The sequence below is a fragment of the Podarcis muralis genome, chromosome 1 (genome assembly GCF_964188315.1).
Source record: "Podarcis muralis chromosome 1, rPodMur119.hap1.1, whole genome shotgun sequence".
Lineage (NCBI taxonomy): Eukaryota > Metazoa > Chordata > Lepidosauria > Squamata > Lacertidae > Podarcis > Podarcis muralis.
The window spans coordinates 3,480,095-3,498,851 of record NC_135655.1 but is presented as its reverse complement, the minus strand read 5'-3'; the positions used below and the strand labels follow the sequence as shown (position 1 = coordinate 3,498,851).

Below are 18,757 nucleotides of genomic sequence, written 5' to 3'. Positions count from 1 at the left end.
TTTGAGAATACACACAATTATTTCTAATACATACCACACAAATTTATTTCAGGCCACCACTTCCTGAAAACATTACTGAAGAGTTCAAACAGCAGGTGCCATTTTCAGTCTTCACTACAAACCCTTGCAGGTATATGTCCCAATTTAAAAGGGATGTTTTAAATTGAGACCTTTAATATGTGTCGGATTAATAGTACACATAATGCTACATATTTGTGTAGGGTTAATACTCTGGGTATCCGGGGAGAAGTCTGTGTGTGTTTCTGCCTTGCTGATGGTCTCTCCTGGATGCCTGTTTAATCACCCTGAAAAAATAAAATTGCGCTTCTTCCTTCCAGAGTCCAGTATTGCACTCAGGAAATAATAATCTTTAGAGAAGACCTGGTAAATAAGATGTGCCGGAACTGTGTCCGTTTTCCTAACAGCAACTTGGATATTTCTAATCACGTAAGGCAAAAAAAGCACGAAACATTTGAGGATAAGCTTCTGCTGGTTAGGTCGTTACTATTATTCTAGCATGGTTATTTTTAGTAATAAAGTAAGAAATTGAGGAAGAGATCCCGTGTGATGTGATCAGGCACCTGCTTCTCATTCCTTTCCTTACCTCTGCATCTCCCTCGCCTCCAGCTGCTCTGAAGGGTGGGGAGGAAGCAGATTTGGAGGATATGGGGAGGGCTGGAGAGGGAAGAAGAGAAAACTGAACTCCTTACAGTATATGCAAGCAGATTTCTTCATTGCTTTTATTTTTTATTCAACTCCTATACTACCCTTCATCCAAGGATCACAGGGCCGTTTTAAATAAATGGGCTGTGCAAGTGGACTGCCGCATTTGGATCTCACCCAGAGAAAACCATCTAATAATGTTAATAATAATAATAATTTATTTATTTATACCCCGCCCATCTGGCTGGGTTTTCCCAGCCTCTCTGGGCGGCTTCCAACAAAGATTAAAAATACATTAAAATGTCACACATTAAAAACTTCCCTGAACAGGGCTGTCTTCAGATGTCTTCTAAAAGTCTGGTAGTTGTTTGTCTCTTTGACATCTGGTGGGAGGGCGTTCCACAGGGCGGGCGCCACCACCGAGAAGGCTCTCTGCCTGGTTCCCTGTAACTTGGCTTCTCGCAGTGAGGGAACCGCCAGAAGGCCCTCGGCGCTGGACCTCAGCGTCCGGGCAGAACGATGAGGGTGGAGACGCTCCTTCAGGTATACTGAACTGAGGCCGTTTGTGTCTGATTACCAGCGGAGTGGACTCCCACTTGTACTCTGGGTGATATTCAACACTGTGCAAGGAGATTTCTGCTCAAACAATGAGACCTTCCCTTCTCTGCTGCCCCCCACATGCCCTCCCAAATCTGCCGGGGCAGGAGCAGAAGGGGAACTTTGGGTGTCCTGAAGAATGCAGTATGTTCAAAGTAGCCGCCTTATTTTAATCTTCACACACCCGAAGTTCTTTTCTGCTCCAGTGCATTTCTGTGCAAATAATATGGGACACATATACAAGAGTTCTACCGAGGGAGTAGTAGTCTTCATTGAAAAGAGAGAGAGGTGCTGAAATTTCAACTCCTTTCTTCTGCATATACCGTAGAAACTTTTTAATATACCGGTAGTTAATGGAATGTGTGGATGGATTCTGATGACTAAATTGGATTCCAAATGGTTCATCTTCCATACAAGAGGCCTTGCAGCTGCTCTGCTCTGAAAAAGTATAGCTTCCCCAAAGCATGGTCCTCAGAGATCACTTCAGATGCTGTTGGTAGCATGGGAATTTCATTGGGCCACAGTAGTGTTCCCCAGGGACACGGGTGGCACTGTGGTCTAAACCACTGAGCCTAGGGTTTGCCGATCAGAAGGTCGGTGGTTCGAATCCCAGCGATGGGGTGAGCTCCTGTTGCTCGGTCCCAGCTCCTGCCAACCTAGCAGTTCAAAAGCACACCAGTGCAAGTAGATAAATAGGTACCGCTCTGGTGGGAAGGTAAACGGCATTTCCGTGCACTGCTCTGGTTCGCCAGAAGTGGCTTAGTCATGCTAGCCACATGATCCGGAAGCTGTATGCCGGCTCCCTTGGCCAATAAAGCGAGATGAGCGCCGCAACCCCAGAGTTGGTCATGACTGGACCTAATGGTCAGGGGTCCCTTTACCTTTACCTTAGTGTTCCCCAAGTCACCGCACAACCCTGCAAGACTGCAGAGATTTGAATGAGTCTCAATTCTGACTTAGTTTACCAGATTTAGAACTCAAAATGAAGCATATAGTACTATTTTTAACATGTGCTAATCATCAGGAAAGGAAGATGGTTTTGTGATTTATATAGGAGTTTGAAAAACAGGATTTTGCTTTCAAATGGAAACCAAAGTAATTTGTGTGCCCTTGTTCTTTGCCTTGCAGTTTGTAAAGACTATTTTATCACAAGGGCATCTGACTCCATTGCCCCTTAATGTTAGTCCTGTCTACTGGGCTTATGACTATACATTGAGAGCCTACCCTCTGCCGGATCTCATTGTCTTTGCTGACAAATATGACCCGTTCACTGTGACCAACACTGATTGCCTCTGCATAAATCCCGTAAGATCCTATCTCTCTATCTACCCTTTCCTTCCTTCTGTAAGCATGATGAAAAACAGTCTCTAGTAAGAAAAAAAATGTGTTTAATGTATTGTTAGTACACACTCTTAGTTGGGATTCTTCCTACTTAGCACCGCTCATTCTGAACTAAACATTTATTTAGTTTTTCCAAAACCAAAAAATGGCAAGTTAACTGAAAGTTATTGTACCTGAGTTTCCATTCCTTCCTTCCATTATTATTCTTAAATTAAATGCTGCCAGGTGCTGGTGACTAGTACTTACTCTTATGCAAGCAGCGCACTGTTGTGTTAATGTGGAGTTTCAGATTCTACTTTAGTCTGGTGCTAGAACAATGTGTCTTTGAAAAGAGTGGCGTGGATCAGCCTCTTGGAGGTGTCCCCATAAAGCTGAACAAATTGGAGATGCCTTGTGTTACAGGGAAAGCTACTGGTTTAGCCTTTCCAGAATCTAAATTACCGTATTTTTTGCTGTATAAGACTCACTTTTTCCCTCAGGGGAAACGTGTGTGCGTCTTATGGAGCGAATGCAGGCTGCGCAGCTATCCCAGAAGCCAGAACAGCAAGAGGGATCGCTGCATAGCGATCCCTCTTGCTGTTCTGGCTTCTGGGATTCAGAATCCTTTTTTTCTTGTTTTCCTCCTCCAAAAATTAGGTGCGTCTTGTGGTCTGGTGTGTCTTATAGAGCGAAAAATACGGGTAGGTCCTTTTAGAAAGATCCAGGCAGGTACGCAATTGGCGTTTCAAAACAAAAGGCAAGTGTAGAGAGTTCCTGGGACATCCTACACAAGGTCAGGCGATAGACCAGCCATGGGGCATTTCCTGCTCATTAAATCTATTTTATCACGGTTCTATTGCCACAGCAACAAGAACACAGGAAGCTGGTTTTACATTGAGTCAGAATTGGTCTGTGTTGTCCATGTTGATGATCAGTGGCTCTCTAGGTTTCAGATGGGATATTCCCAAGCCTTTATAGAGATGCAGAGGACTGAACCTTCTGCATGCAAAGTAGATGATGTACCGCTGAGCTACAGCCCTTCAGAAGTTCTTAAGAAATCCAAATGACGAGCTTTAAAAACTAAAATCCTTTCTTACCCCCTCATTCCAGGGATCTTTCCCAAGAAGTGGCTTTTCATTCAAAGTATTCTACCCATCTAACAAAACAGTGGAGGACAGGTAAGGTCTTGTTTTTTCATATCAAATAGTAAGTGTGAGAGATGTTTTGACCCTCCCTGCTTTTGCAATACAAATTTCACCGTTATTTGGGCTGCCATCTGTTGTAAACTCTTTGTTTGGTGGAACAAAGAGTTTGGTGTTTGACTGGAATAAAAACAAACTGTTCAATATATAAAGCATGACTACAGTGAGCCTGCAACTTAGGCACATTTAATTTGAGCGTATTCAGCTTTATGTGCTTGGCAAAAAAAAAGTAAAAAATTAAGAAGTGGACGGACGTTTGGGTAAGAAGGCTTTGGCAACCCCCCCCCCCATTGAACCTAGTGTGTCTTAACTATGTAAGATTTTGGCTTTTGGTGCATTCCACAGAATGTAACCCCTGCATGAGTTGCGGGCTTACTGTACTTGCAAGGAAAAATCCATACCCAAGAATTTCAGCACCATAGTGGCTAACAAGGTGTCTGAATAGAAGGGTTTTAATACTATTCAAAGGAAGATAGAGATTCAGACAAACCTTTCCAGGGAGGGAATTATGAAGCTTGTCTACCCTCTATATACCAAAAGGAAATTACCCAAGAATGTGCCCCCCACTCTGCTATTTTGCTCTGCAGAACTTGTGCTTTTGCAAGTGCCCCGTCATGCTTGAGAACCCATTCTTGAGAACTTCCTGCCCATTAATATTTCGCAGGTGCCTTCAGTGAATTGTTCTCCGTGCCTGCTAAGAACTTTGTTTCGGCAAGCCCTGCCTAGGCCTATAATTCTAGCATTTCAGTTTAACAGGAGTACAGTGGTACCTCGCAAGACAAAAAACTCGCTAGACGAAAGGGTTTTTTGTTTTTTGAGCTGCTTCACAAGACGATTTTCCCTATGGGCTTGCTTCGCAAGACGGAAACGTCTTGCAAGTTTGTTTCCTTTTTCTTAACACCGTTAATACAGTTGTGACTTGACTTCGAGGAGCAACTCATAGAACGCGGTGTGGTAGCCTTTTTTTTTTTTTATAAATATTTTTATTGCTTTTCTCAAATACAAAAATCAAGTCAGGTACATAACATTAAAAAAAGAAAAAAAGAAAAAAAAGAAAAAAAAATTCCATCTTTTCAAAACATTTTTTCCATCACCAACCGGACTTCCCCACATCCCCCTCACCCTGCATTCTTTATAATAAAAATATCAGCAAATTGTTATCTTGTTTCATGTATTGCTTTGTACTTTCAAATAGTTATATTTTAGGTTTAAAATACTTATTCACAATTTACTTTTATCTTAATATAAATGTAATATCATTTTAAACTTTAGTCCCTTCATAATTATGACTTAATTTCCCATAACACCGAACCTTGTTGCTGAAGCTAGATTTTTCAAATCATGCAAATTTTTAGCATTCATATAACTTATAATATTTTTGTAAATAGTCCTTAAACTTTTTCCAGTCCTCCTCCATTGTTTCTTCTCCCAGATCTCGGATTCTGCCGGTCATTTCAGCCAATTCCATGTAGTCCAACAACTGCGTCTGCCACTCTTCCAGTGTGGGCAAATCTTGTGTCTTCCAGTATTTTGCAATAAGAATTCTTGCTGCTGTTGTTGCGTACATAAAAAAAATTCTGTCCTTCTTTAACACCTTCTGGCCAACAATGCCCAGGAGGAAGGCCTCTGGTTTCTTAGGAAAGGTGTACTTAAACACCTTTTTTAACTCATTATAAATCATTTCCCAGAAGGCCTTCACTTTTGGGCAAGTCCACCAGAGGTGAAAGAATGTCCCTTCAGCCTCCATACATTTCCAACATTTATTATCAGACAAATGATATATCTTAGCAAGCTTGACTGGGGTCATGTACCACCTGTATATCATTTTCATAATATTCTCTTTCAAGGCATTACATGCCGTGAATTTCATACCGGTGGTCCATAACCTTTCCCAGTCTTCAAACATAATGTTGTACCCAATATCCTGAGCCCATTTTATCATTGCTGATTTGACTGTCTCATCCTGAGTGTTCCATTTAAGCAGCAAGTTGTACATTCTCGAAAGTACTTTGGTCTTTGGTTCTAACAATTCTGTCTCTAATTTCGATTTTTCCACCTGGAAACCTATTTTTTTGTCCAACTTAAAAACCTCTTGGATTTGAGCATAGTGAAACCAATTTTGCACCTTATTTTTTAGTTTTTCAAAGCTCTGCAGCCTCCAAGTTTCTCCAACTTTTTCTATGATTTCCCCATATTTTGGCCAGCCAACCTCCATATTGGGTTTTTTCCAGGCCTTGGCCTCTGCTGGTGATAGCCACCTCGGAGTCTTACCTTCTAATAAGTCCTTGTATTTTGTCCAGACCATAAATATTGATTTTCTGACAATGTGATTTTTGAACATTTTATGAACCTTTGCCTTGTCGTACCACAAATATGCATGCCAACCAAAAGCATTGTCAAACCCTTCCAGATCTAGGACATCAGTGTTCTCAAGAAGTAACCAATCTTTCATCCAACTGAAGGCCGCAGCTTCATAGTACAATCTCAAGTCTGGCAGGGCAAACCCCCCTCTTTCTTTTGAGTCAGTTAATATTTTAAACTTTATCCGGGGCTTTTTGCCCTGCCAAACAAACCTTGATATATCCTTCTGCCACCTTCCAAAACATTCCACTCTGTCCACAATCTGTAGGGTTTGAAACAAAAATAACATTTTCGGCAATACATTCATCTTTATAGCTGCGATTCTACCCAACAAGGAAAGTTTCAGTCTTGACCAGATTTCCAAATCTTTTTTGATTTCCGACCAACATTTTTCATAATTGTCTTTGAATAAATTCAAATTTTTAGCAGACAAATGAACCCCTAGGTATTTCACTTTTTTAACCACACTTAATTCTGTCTCCTTCTGAAACCCATCTGTTTCTGAAGATGTCAAATTTTTAACCAAAACCTTAGTTTTTTGCTTATTCAACTTAAATCCCGCCACCCGACCAAACTCATGAATCAATTCTAAAGCTCTTTTTGTGCTAGATTCTGGCTCCTGTAATGTTAAAACCAGATCATCTGCAAAGGCTTTCAGTTTAAATTGTTTCACTCCGACCTGTATTCCTTGCACCAACCGGTCCTCCCTAATCATATTCAGGAGCACCTCCAGGACTGAGATAAATAAAAGAGGGGATAAGGGGCACCCCTGTCGTGTCCCTTTTTCAATTTTGAACTCATCTGTCACCACATTGTTCACTATCAGTTTGGCCTTTTGCTCTGAATAAATTGCTTCTATTCCATTTTCAAACCCCCGTCCCACTCCCATCCCTTCCAAGTTTTTCTTCATAAACATCCAAGAAATGTTGTCAAAGGCCTTCTCCGCATCAATAAAGATTAACACAGCTCTAGTATTGATATTTGCTTGTAAAAGTTCCAAAATATCAATAATGTTCCTAGTATTATCAAACATATGTCTACCTGGGAGAAAGCCTGCCTGGTCCTTATGAATTATTTCATTTAGCACTTTCTTAAGTCTACTTGCCAAAATGTCTGCAAAAATTTTATAATCCACGTTTAAGAGTGAGATGGGACGGTAGTTCTTCAGTTGAGTCTTTTCAGTTTCCACTTTAGGTATCAATGTGATGAAAGCTTCTTTCCACGTTTCCGGTGCCTTCTTCCCCTCCATAATCTGATTACAAACCTCCATTAGTGGTTGTATCAGGTAGTCCTTTAATGTCTTATAATACTTGGAGGTGAGTCCATCTGGACCTGGAGATTTGCCCAGTTGCATATTCTGAATGGCATCCTCAATTTCCTGTTGTGTTATTCTGTGATTCAGGATTGCTATCTTTTCCTGAGGTAATTTTGAGAGTCCATTAGTTTTTAAAAATTGATCTATCTCAGTCTCTTTCTGAGGCCCTTGTGTATAAAGTTTTTTGAAATATCTCTGGAAACACTTTCTAATTTCCTCAGGTTTCTGTATGTTTCTACCTTCCACCTCTAGATTGGTAACAACGTTCAATTTTTGTCTTTTTTTCAACTGCCAAGCTAGCAGTTTCCCACACTTATTCGCTGATTCAAATGATCTTTGTTTCATTTGTTTAATCTTCCATTCCACTTCTTGATTTATCAATTTCGCATATTGTGCCTGATGAAACTTAATTTCTCTTAGAATCTCTTTGGATTTCGGTTTGGATCTCAATTTTTTCTCACCATCTCTTATCTTCTCCAATATCTTGTCCTTTTTTCCATTCCAGAGTTTTTTCTTAATTGTATTCTGTTGTATCAGAAACCCTCTCATAACTGCCTTACTTGCGTCCCAGATTGTTCTCTTTTCCACTGAAGTGTTCAAGTTAATTTCAAAATAGTCTTTTAAAGTTTTTTGGGCCTTCTTTACAATCTCCTGATCTCTTAGTAGAGTGTCATTCATTTTCCACCTGAAGGAACCGGTTGAAGTAAGTCTCAATTCCACTTTCAGAGCATTATGGTCGGAGCAAGTTTTAGGGCAGATTTCCACTTTTCTGGTCTTAGGAGCCAGCCCTCTAGATGTCCAAATTTGGTCGATTCGTGTCCATGACAAATGGACCTCAGAAAAGAATGTTCCTTCTTTACCCAAGGGGTTCTTTGTCCTCCAAATGTCAATCAGGTCCATGCTGTCAGTTAGTTCAAAAAACGTCTTGGGTAGTCTGCCGTCCTTAGTTAAATTTTGGTTCTGTGACTTATCCATATAAGTAGAGACCACCCCATTCATATCTCCCATCATAATGATGTTGGTAAAGTCCAGATAGTCCAGCATTATCTCATGCAGCTTCTTGTAAAATTCTGATTTTCCCTCATTTGGTGCATAAATTCCTAATATCAAAAATTTTTCTCCTTGTATTTGTATTTCAATAGCCAAAATTCTTCCTTGTTCATCTTTAAATAAAAATTTCGGTGACAGGTTCTCCTTTGCGTAAATCACTACGCCCCTCTTTTTAACTTTATCTGATGAGATAAATTCTTGACCCAATCTTTTATTGATTAAAACTTTCCTGTGGAGCCTAGTCACATGTGTTTCTTGTAAACAAATAATGTCCAATTGTTCTTTTTTCAATATCTGAAAAATCCTTCCTCTTTTTTCCGGGGAATTAATCCCATTTATATTCCAACTAAGGAGCTGCAGAGACATCCTGGTTTAATATATGAGTCCTATAGGGGTGTATCTTCCTTTTCGTCCGGGACTGGCCCAGGTGTTGGCTCAGGTTGGGGTGGCAGCCAAGCCCCTGCTATTCCCTTCTGAAGGTCCTCTCCGTGGTCGTGTAAAAATTTTTGCTGGTCCTCTGGTGTTCTAATTTTAACCTTCTTTCCTTTAAAGTTGAAAGATAGTCCTTGGGGAAATTCCCACCTATAGAGGATTGAGTTGTTTCTCAATAATCTTGCTAGATCTGTGTATGTAACTCTTAAATCCAAAAGCTGTTTCGGGATATCTCTGTAGATCTCTGCCCTCTTGTCCTGGATCACCAGTGGTTTCTTAAAGTGCAGGCCTAGGATTTTATCTCTTTCTTGCCTAGATCTCAAAATGATCAGGCAATCTCTAGATCTGTCCTTTCTCACCAATCTTCCCAATCTAAAAGCGGTAACAATTTTAAAATCCTTATCTTCTTCTATGCCCCAGAACTTTGATAGTTCTGATGTCAAATAGCCAATCAAATCTTCTCCTTCAAGTTCTGGAATTGCTCTAAGTCTAAGATTATTTTCCCGATTTTTCAATTCCACCATAGACAGATAGGCCTGCTGGTCATTGATCTGCCTGCACAGTGGCCTTACTTCCTTTTGTACTTCCTCAGCCTTCTTGTTAGCTTGTTCTGCTTTTTGGTTCGCTTGCTCAGCCAATTTGCGATTTTCTAAAGTTGTTGTTTGAAGATTCCCAATTACTTGTGTATTTTGGGAAACCTGCTCAGTCAGTTTATTAATGGTAGTTGTAACTTGATCAAACTTTGTATTTAAAGCTGCCAACTGTTCCAAGATTTGTTTAGAAATTGGGTCAGACCCTCCCGAGGCCATATCTTCTGAAGTTGGCTCTTGAACTGTCTGAGCAGTTTCTCTTTCTTGCAATGTCAGAACAGAGGGAATAGTGGGAACAGATGATCTGCGTTGCTGAACAGTTAGTGTTGTCTGTAGCAATTGTTGTACAGTTTGTTTTGCTTTCGATTTGGCAGCTCTTGCTCTCCCTGTGCCACTCATTCCACAGCTGTCTATGTGTCAAGGTCAAATTGTAGATCCCATGGGAAAAACAATCCAAAATATAAACATCCACCAAAAGGATAATCCAAACAAAAAGGCAGTTCCCAGAGATTTATTAATCCCAAATCCACTAGGGGGAGCTTCCTTGTATCCTCCAGCGCTCAAAGTAGCTACACCATCTGATACAGTTTCCGCAGTTTGACAGTTCCTTAGTAACACCGGCAGCCCAGAGATCCGGTATTTAAACTTTTATAATCCACTCAAAAGAGGGGGGATTTCCATTCAAATCCAGTCAATTCCTCTGTTCTTCTATCTTGCCAATTCAAGCTTAAACAATTTGCACGAAAAAGAAAGTCTCTTTTTAAAATCCCTTTCACAGCGCTTCACGCTTGGTAAAGACTTTGCTTTGATCTAAAAGCAGTGTCGGGAGACTGACTTCCTGTTTCTCGTCTCCCGCTTTCAGCCGAAATTTACTAATTTAGTCCCAACCAAATTCTTAAAGTCCTTACTCACGAGTATGAAGTTTGGAGCCTGATGTTTTCAGAAAGAAAGGACAGCGCTCATCAGCAGCAGCCTCGCGGCTTCACTTCCGCGGAAAGAGCGATGAACTCACAGCACCGCTCCCCCTTCCACGTTCCGGGGCTCCTTACGGGGTCCCTTCAACGTTTCTGGGGTCGCTCCTGGTGCCCGCCGAGTCCCACGGCCACGGGCTCACTCTACCCGTGGTTTTTCTGGATGGGTCGTCGCTGTGCCGCAGCGCACGACCCTTTTCCGCGGAGCCCCTCTTCAGCAGCTGAGGAGGACAGCCATTGCTGTTTCGCGCCGCCTCCGGAAGTCGGTGTGGTAGCCTTTTTTGAGGTTTTTAAAGACTTTGGTGATTTTTGAAGCTTTTCCAAAACTTTCCCGACACCGTGCTTCGCAAGACGAAAAAAATCGCAAGACAACAAAACTCGCGGAACAAATTAATTTCGTCTTGCGAGGCACCACTGTACATTAGCTGTTCACCAGTTTTAAGTCTGTTTTAAACTTTCATGTCACCTGCTTTTAATACTTGTTTTCTGTTGGTGTTTTTGGTATTTTAACTGTTTTGTTGTTAAACTGCTTTGGGGGCTTTTTTTTTTTTGTTCTGGTAAGTGGTAAATACAGTCTTGTTAAATAGAAACAAATAAATCTCAGTTCCTGTTTTGGAACTCTTGCCCTTGGGTAACAACATGAATTTGGACCAGTCTGCCTTGTGAATACATCTGTGTAGAATTCTCAGTGGTGCATTTGGTTGAGCACTTTTAGTAAGAGGATTTTCATTCACATGTTTTTATTCACAGAATGTAGGCTATAAAAGATGAATATAAAATATAGTCTATATAAAATGTAGATACAAGATATATTAGAATATAAAAGACTGACACCCTAGCTTAGTTAAGAGTGGGCATTACAAAATTTGTATTTCCCCCCACCTTCCCACATATTTGTAACACAACCCTGAAACCTTATTCTGCGTAACTGGCAGTTATTCTCTTAGGTACATTTGTGATTTTCAGACCAAGCTATGGCTTTTAAAACCTTTCTTTTATAACTAAGCTAGTAAACTTTCAGCGACCCCAGCCATCTGGAAGACAGCCAAGCTGAGTTTTAAGGGAATTAAATATGGAAGCATTAGACTCAGCGATCAGAGGCAATCTCGGTAGCCTTCCGTGTGAAGTGTAAAGGGTTCCTTTTTTTGTTGTATTAAACAGAACTTAATCCTCAGGGCCTGGGACAAAGCATTACAAATCTGTGTGAAGCGGGCTCTTTGTGTCCCCATCAAGTGCACTAATCTTGGATCTAGAATATTCACGTAACTTTAATCAAATGCGAGGGTTTAATTCTATGTAACCATAGGAACAGAGATATCTTAGTATGGCAAACTCCTTTGAAGTTGCTAGTGCTTATTTTACAAACTTTTAAAAAGCAAGCATTAAGGCCAAAGAAAGAAGATAAGAAGTTAAGTTTCAAGAAGCACCAATGTAGTTATGGTAACTTGGTTTTTTTCCCTTCCCCCCAGCAAACTTCAAGATATTTGAATCTCAGGAAATAGCAGTAGATCAAGTATTCTGACCTTAATACCATGGAAGCACCACTTCTGGAATCATGGATTTTATTATATGCTGCTGTTACAGATATTGAACGTCTTGTAAATAAACTTTCAAACAATGGATGGAATAGGCTTGTGGCATACTTGCATACGTCTTACAGCTCTACTTGAAACAGCGATGGCGCAATAGCCCAAGAACTTTTTCTCTTAAGTGATTTTTATTCAGACAAAAAAAATTGTGGCTGGATTCTGACTTGAGAAATGTGTGCCCTTTTGCCTTCTGCTGCCATAACAGTTCAACTATTTGTGGATGGCTTTTCTGAATTTGGGGGGATGGGGGAACCTCTCCAAAGGGGCTTGAGAACCTTCCAATACGTGAAACATCAGTTCTAAGCAGACAAATGCTCATTTTACATTATCCAAAACTGGGGTCTCTTAACAACTGAAGGGGATTGGCGTCATAACATGGCCCTACCTAACCACAAACTGGCTGAAATATTTAGCATAGCAGGTTTTGGAACTTTGCTGTGGATGGATGTGCGGAGCTCCCATTTATTAGGCAGTTGCTAAGACTAACTCTCCTGTGCCTATTCTGCTAAAAGCTCTTCTATAATGTGGAACAATTACAGTTCTCCCTACAGCTGCAAGAAGCCCCACACCAAACCCTGTTGGTTTATTGCATTAATATCCTGCCTGCCAGTCTTCCATTATACCGGACACAGCGTACGTATCCTTGAGGCAGTCTACCATCCAGACATCGATCACTTCCGCAAAGTTGCTACTGTATGTATCTTCAGCCCACATCCCAGTCCTGAGAATACACACCAGCAACAGCACTTCAGGCTAGTTTTCAGAATACACAGTGACTGATAATGGGATTATAACTTCTGAATTTACACAGACTCATCAAAACAAGGTAGCCAAGACTGATAGCATAAGAAACAAGATGTTCTCTCAAGTTTCTAGGACCTATGCAGCTAATGTACTGGTTCATGTAGCATATCAAAAGGTATGTTCTAGCATAAGAAAGAAGATTTGGTGGGGAGTATTACTCAGGTTGTGCGCAACTGATGGATGGGACTTGATACTTTTTAAAGCTTAAGTGTGTGCCCTTTTAAAAAATAACTAAGTGGGGCTTCCTGTTCCCGGCGGTGGAAAATGGCAGATCCCACACGATCGGACCTCAGCCGTTCCGATAATTCAGGGCTGATATGGGGGTAATTAGCCCTGGCAGCCTCCCCAGGGCAGCGGAGGACTGTCTCGATGACCCGCGGTTTACCCCAGATTGCCAATGTGGCAGACGGCAGGGGCACTGGGTCACGGAGCAAGGGACGGACTGACACTCCTTCAATGCCACTCCATAGCCGGACGCATCTGTTTGGGAAAATATAAAGATTTGAAAAACAAACAGACGCTCTTAACCGATGAAGCTGGGGAAAAAACCTGCGGTATGTACAGTCTCTGGTGCAAAAGATCGAACTTCAAAGAGATCACATTTGGAGGGGCTTGGTATGTTTTTTTCTACTTCCTTTAACAATCCGTATTGCATGCCAAGTCTCATTAAGAACCTAAATTGTTCTTCAAAAAGTGAGTACAGATGGACTTTCATGTATAATTGGGACCTATTCGCAGCTGCTTTTCTTCTAAGATTTGAAATGCTTGATAAAGACGAAAACAAAAACAAAATGGTTTCTACCCACCACGCACTTACGGAATACCTGAAATACTTCCCTGATTAAGAGAAACAGGAGCTAACTGATAGTTGGTCATAAAGACTGGAAACAATATTATATATACAACTGTTTGCAAAAAGGAAGTTTTTTATTATGAGCGAGAGAGAGGGCTAAATGGATGTCTGGCAGCCCCCCTCTAGGGCCCGGAGGGGGGATTGGATTGGGTAGATTCCAAAGGCTAATTGTTAACTGTCTGATATATGGCTACATTGCAATCAGTCTGCTCAAGAATAAATCAGCAAGGAATTTCAGAAGGAGGTTTCTCTCTGTTTCTTTGATAACACCTGGAGGGGAAAGATTAACGATCTGGGAGCTGCCAAAATAACAACTCTCAAAGAGCTGGACAGAACTCTGGAATTGGATGCAATTAAAGAAGCGGTGCGATGAAAAAACAAAAACAGCTGAAAGAGTACAATATACGGACATATCTGCACTCCATAGGAAAAAAAGTACCGTATTTTTTGCCCTATAGGGCGCACTGGCCCATAGGGCGCACCTCATTTTTGGGGGGGGGAATGAATAAAAAAAAATTATCCCCCCCCCAGCCGCGCTTCCCCCGACCCCAGCACAGGCTGCTATCCGCAAGCCTTGGGAGCCCGGCGGGAACTCCCGCTGGGCTTGCAAGGCTTGCGGATAGCTTCCTGAAGCCTGGAGAGCGAGAGGGGTCGGTGCGCACCAATGCCTCTCGCTCTCCAGGCTTCAGCGAAAGCCTGCATTCACCCCATAGGACGCACACACATTTCCCCTTCATTTTTGGAGGGGAAGAGGTGCGTCCTATAGGGTGAAAAATACGGTATGTGTTTTCTGACATGAATGAGGATCGCAGAACCAGAGTCAAAACGTGGAGGAAAAGATTGGATACGGAATTATGAAAAACATCGATGATGATGAGAGGCAGGACTATGATGTTGAAAGCGCTTCAAAATTCAGACCGTGGGAAGCCAAAACCAAAATTATCACAATTTGGAAGACAATTGGACTTTTTTTTATTTTAGTTTTTTATTGGATTTGATTTGATATGTTAATTAGATGTTCTTATTGGAAAATTAATAAACGCTTTAAACAACAACTGTGAAGAGAATTCACTGAAATGTGTGGGCTTGTTCACCTTTTTTTGGATGATTTTATTTATTTTTCATGGTACAGAAGATACATTTTGAGAAAACAATTGCTACAGCAGTAAACAACAAAGTTGTCCTGCTAGAATTACAGACTTTTGTCATGCTGTGTGATAAAGTTTCATTTGATTCCTCTAAGAGATCACACCACATTTTCCCATGAGTGTTGGGTGGATTCCTGCCACAGTCTGAACAATGTATGTATTCACTAAACATTTGCCATATGTTATAAAAGGAATAGGGATTGTGTTTGCCCTTTGCTGCTCTGACCTGACGTGTTAGTTTCTCAGCCAATGCTATTGACCATACTATGGTATACCAAGAATCAGTGTTCAGCCCAACACCAGTTTTCCAACAGCGGTCAATAGAAAGGCTAAGATGTCATCACTGTGGTAATCTTGAGCAGGTGGGATCCTAAGCCCAAGTAGTGTTAGCGAACGAGACAGTTCAATTGTTTTGTTATATATCAAGTTTACAGTGGTGCCTCGCAAGATGAAATTAATCCGTTTTGCGAGTCTCTTCGTCTTGCGGTTTTTTCGTCTTGCGAAGCACGGCTATTAGTGGCTATTAATGGCTTAGCGGCTTTAAGAAAAAGGAAACAAACTCGCAAGACGTTTTGTCTTGCAAAGCAAGCCCATAGGGAAAATCGTCTTGCGGAACGACTCAAAAAACGGAAAACCCTTTCGTCTAGCGAGTTTTTCGTCTTGCGAGGCATTCGTTTTGCGGGGCACCACTGTATTTCTTTGAATACAGCACTCAAGAAAGATTTGATGAGGTCACACCACCACAATGGCTTTTTCACCATTTTTTTATAAATATAATTTATATTTTATGTTTTACAATTTAAAATAAACATCTTACAAAGTTTATAATGTCCAATTACTTCCCTTCTTCTCTTTCCATGGTTCATTTTACGTATCCTAAGGCTTGTTCACCATTTTTAGTCATCCTGTTTCTTTATGGAACCAGCGTTGATGGCAGCTACCAATCCTATCCTCTGCATTTGTTGCTCCAAATGCTTCAGTGTCTTTATACTAAAAACCAAGCATGAGTAACATGCCATTGTGACCAAGTAAGGAAGTCTGTAGCCCTGAAGTTCATGCCCAGGAGCTGTTGCTCTTTTCATCTTACAAGGCAATTTCATTAGTCTCAAAGGATAGCGGGAGTAGAATTAAAATAATTGGTTTAGCTCTTGCTGCTACACTTCTGAATTAAACTGCGTACTGCTGAAAGTTCAAACCCATTTGACTTTCCATTAATACCTTACACGTGCTTTAGCAATTCATGTCCTCAGCTGTTCACCATGAAGCAACCTTGTGGAAAGTACTTTTGTTCACAGTGGAAGTCTGAATGACTTCAAAATGTTAATGACCAGGAAGGCTGCCCTTGATACATGAGCTTTGTAGGAGATGGGGGAATAACGGTGGTTGCATTTGAAACTTCCTTGCAAGCATTTTCCTCTGGAGAAGGGCCTCACCGCGGGATCACGTTCACCCAGTGCTATACCAGCTGTAACTGGCTCCCAGTGGAGTACAGGATTAGGTTTAAGGTGCTGGTTTTAACCTTCAAAGCCCTATATGGCCTAGGACCCTCGTACCTACAGGACCGCCTCTTCTGATATGCCCCACGGAGGACCTTCAAACAACACTGACGATCCTGGGCCCCAGAGAAATTAGACTGGCCTGGACCAAAGCCAGGGCCTTTTTGGCCGTGGCCCCAGTCTGATGGAACGCTCTCCCACAAGAGACTAGGGCCCTGTGGGATTTGACATCTTTCAACAGGGCCTGCAAGACGGAGCTGTTCTGCAAGGCCTTTGGCCACGGGGCCAGTCTGACCTATTTTTCTTTGCATAAGAACAAGCATGAAGGAAGCCTCCCAGCCCGTTCACAGGTCCTTATATGATCAGTGAAAACAGTTGGCCCTGGCAAGTATTAACTGCTCTCAATCTTCACCTGATAACTGCCATTTGTCCAGATTTTAATTTGTCTGAATTAATTTTAAGATGTATTTTAATTGATTCCTGTTTTTATGTATACTGTGATATTTGTAGTATGATAGCCGCTCCGTCACCTTGACGTCACCTTGCCAACAAAGGTCCGTATAGTTAAAGCCATGGTTTTCCCAGTAGTGATGTATGGAAGTGAGAGCTGGACCATAAAGAAGGCTGATCGCCGAAGAATGGATGCTTTTGAATTATGGTGCTGGAGAAGACTCTTGAGAGTCCCATGGACTGCAAGAAGATCAAACGCATCCATTCTGAAGGAAATCAGCCCTGAGTGCTCACTGGAAGGACAGATCGTGAAGCTTAGGCTCCAGTACTTTGGCTGGGAAAGATGGAGGGCACAAGGAGAAGGGGGCGACAGAGGACGAGATGGTTGGATAGTGTTTTCGAGGTTACCAGCATGAGTTTGACCAAACTGCAGGAGGTAGTGGAGGACTGAGGTGCCTGGCGTGGTCTGGTCCATGGGGTCACGAAGAGTCGGACACGACTAAACGACTAAACAACAACAAGCCGCTCCGTAACCCCCATAGTCGCCTTTGACTGGACTTAGCCGTCCAGGGATCCTTTTCCTTTGCTTATTTGGTAATCCTGCACTGCAGCAACCTCAGTACCATGGGCCCCAAACCTCCCCACTACGCATCCCAGAAAGCGATGCCCACCCTTCCCTCTGCACATGGCCAGAGTTTCCAAAGTACATTGTGGACTATGCCATTCTGGGCGCTGCAGGAGGAAAGGAAGCGGCAAGGTTTTGACTGCCAGCCAGGCAGCATCCTGCTTTTCTCCCAGCAGATTTATGCTTAAGGATTCACTATGGTTAGGTAAACATTTTTAAAGAAAGAACCCAACGCACACTTGCTGTTTCAGAAATGGTTTTCAGCTGAAGACAGAACTGTACCATTAGTTTTAGCAGGTTAGCAAAGGGCTTCGCCTGCGGTTTTTATTAAGCTGCTGGGGAAACCTGAGGGTTCATTCTGGTTTATTTGAACAGAGGAGCCTGCAGGATCAGGCCAGAGGTTGCCATTAATTTGATCTGAACTGATTTTATAATGAACTGATTTTAGAATGTTGTATTATTTTACTGTTGTTAGCCGCCCTGAGCCCGGCTTCTGCTGGGGAGGGCGGGATATAAATAAATTATTATTATTATTATTATTATTATTATTATTATTATTATTATTATTATTATTGCTGGGGAGGGCGGGATATAAATAAATTATTATTATTATTGCTGGGGAGGGCGGGATATAAATAAATTATTATTATTGCTGGGGAGGGCGGGATATAAATAAATTATTATTATTATTATTATTATTATTGCTGGGGAGGGCGGGATATAAATAAATTATTATTATTATTGCTGGGGAGGGCGGGATATAAATAAATTATTATTATTGCTGGGGAGGGCGGGATATAAATAAATTATTATTATTATTATTAATATTAAATGCAAGAGAAAACTTTTGTCCAGTGCCTTTTAGCTACTCAGGGCGGGAAGTCCCATTTGCAGCGCTTTGCCCCATCACCCGCTCCGATTCTGCCTCTTGACCTGACATACCCTATCTGAAAGGCAACGACCATCAACTTGGGGGGCGGCCCCCTCAAATATTTTATTGGGGGAAGAAGAAGGGACATTGGCTCCCACGATCTGGCAGCTCCTCCCCAGTTCCCCGCCTCTGCCAGGAAGGACAGCGAGACGGGGAACGGAAACTCCTCTCTTTCACACTTCCTTTCCGGTCTAGGATCGGAAGCTCTATTACCGCTATTAACCCTTTCAGGACGAAGCGGCAGGAACCTCCGGGCCGCTCGGACAGACGTAAGAGACACTTGCGGGGTGCGCGTCACCCCCAAATATCTCATTGGGCGGTGCGAAAATACCTGGCACCTAGGTCGGCAACGCTTCTACA

At 41.9% G+C, this 18,757-nt stretch overlaps 1 protein-coding gene across 3 annotated transcripts in view; it reads left to right on the top strand.

The window, feature by feature from the left end:
- The window catches only part of POLE2 (DNA polymerase epsilon 2, accessory subunit), a 32,212-nt gene extending 20,089 nt beyond the window's left edge, over positions 1-12,123 (top strand). For 2 of the 3 annotated variants that reach the window (XM_028719068.2, XM_028718978.2), the window contains 5 exons: positions 53-130; positions 339-447; positions 2,389-2,565; positions 3,691-3,758; positions 11,971-12,123. In XM_028719068.2, coding sequence (XP_028574901.2) covers positions 53-130; positions 339-447; positions 2,389-2,565; positions 3,691-3,758; positions 11,971-11,989 — 451 coding nt within the window. In that variant the 3' untranslated portion in view covers positions 11,990-12,123. The remainder of the gene's footprint in view (positions 1-52; positions 131-338; positions 448-2,388; positions 2,566-3,690; positions 3,759-11,970) is intronic. The other variant, XM_028718890.2, reaches the window with a different exon arrangement.
- Positions 12,124-18,757: the final 6,634 nt, after the last annotated feature.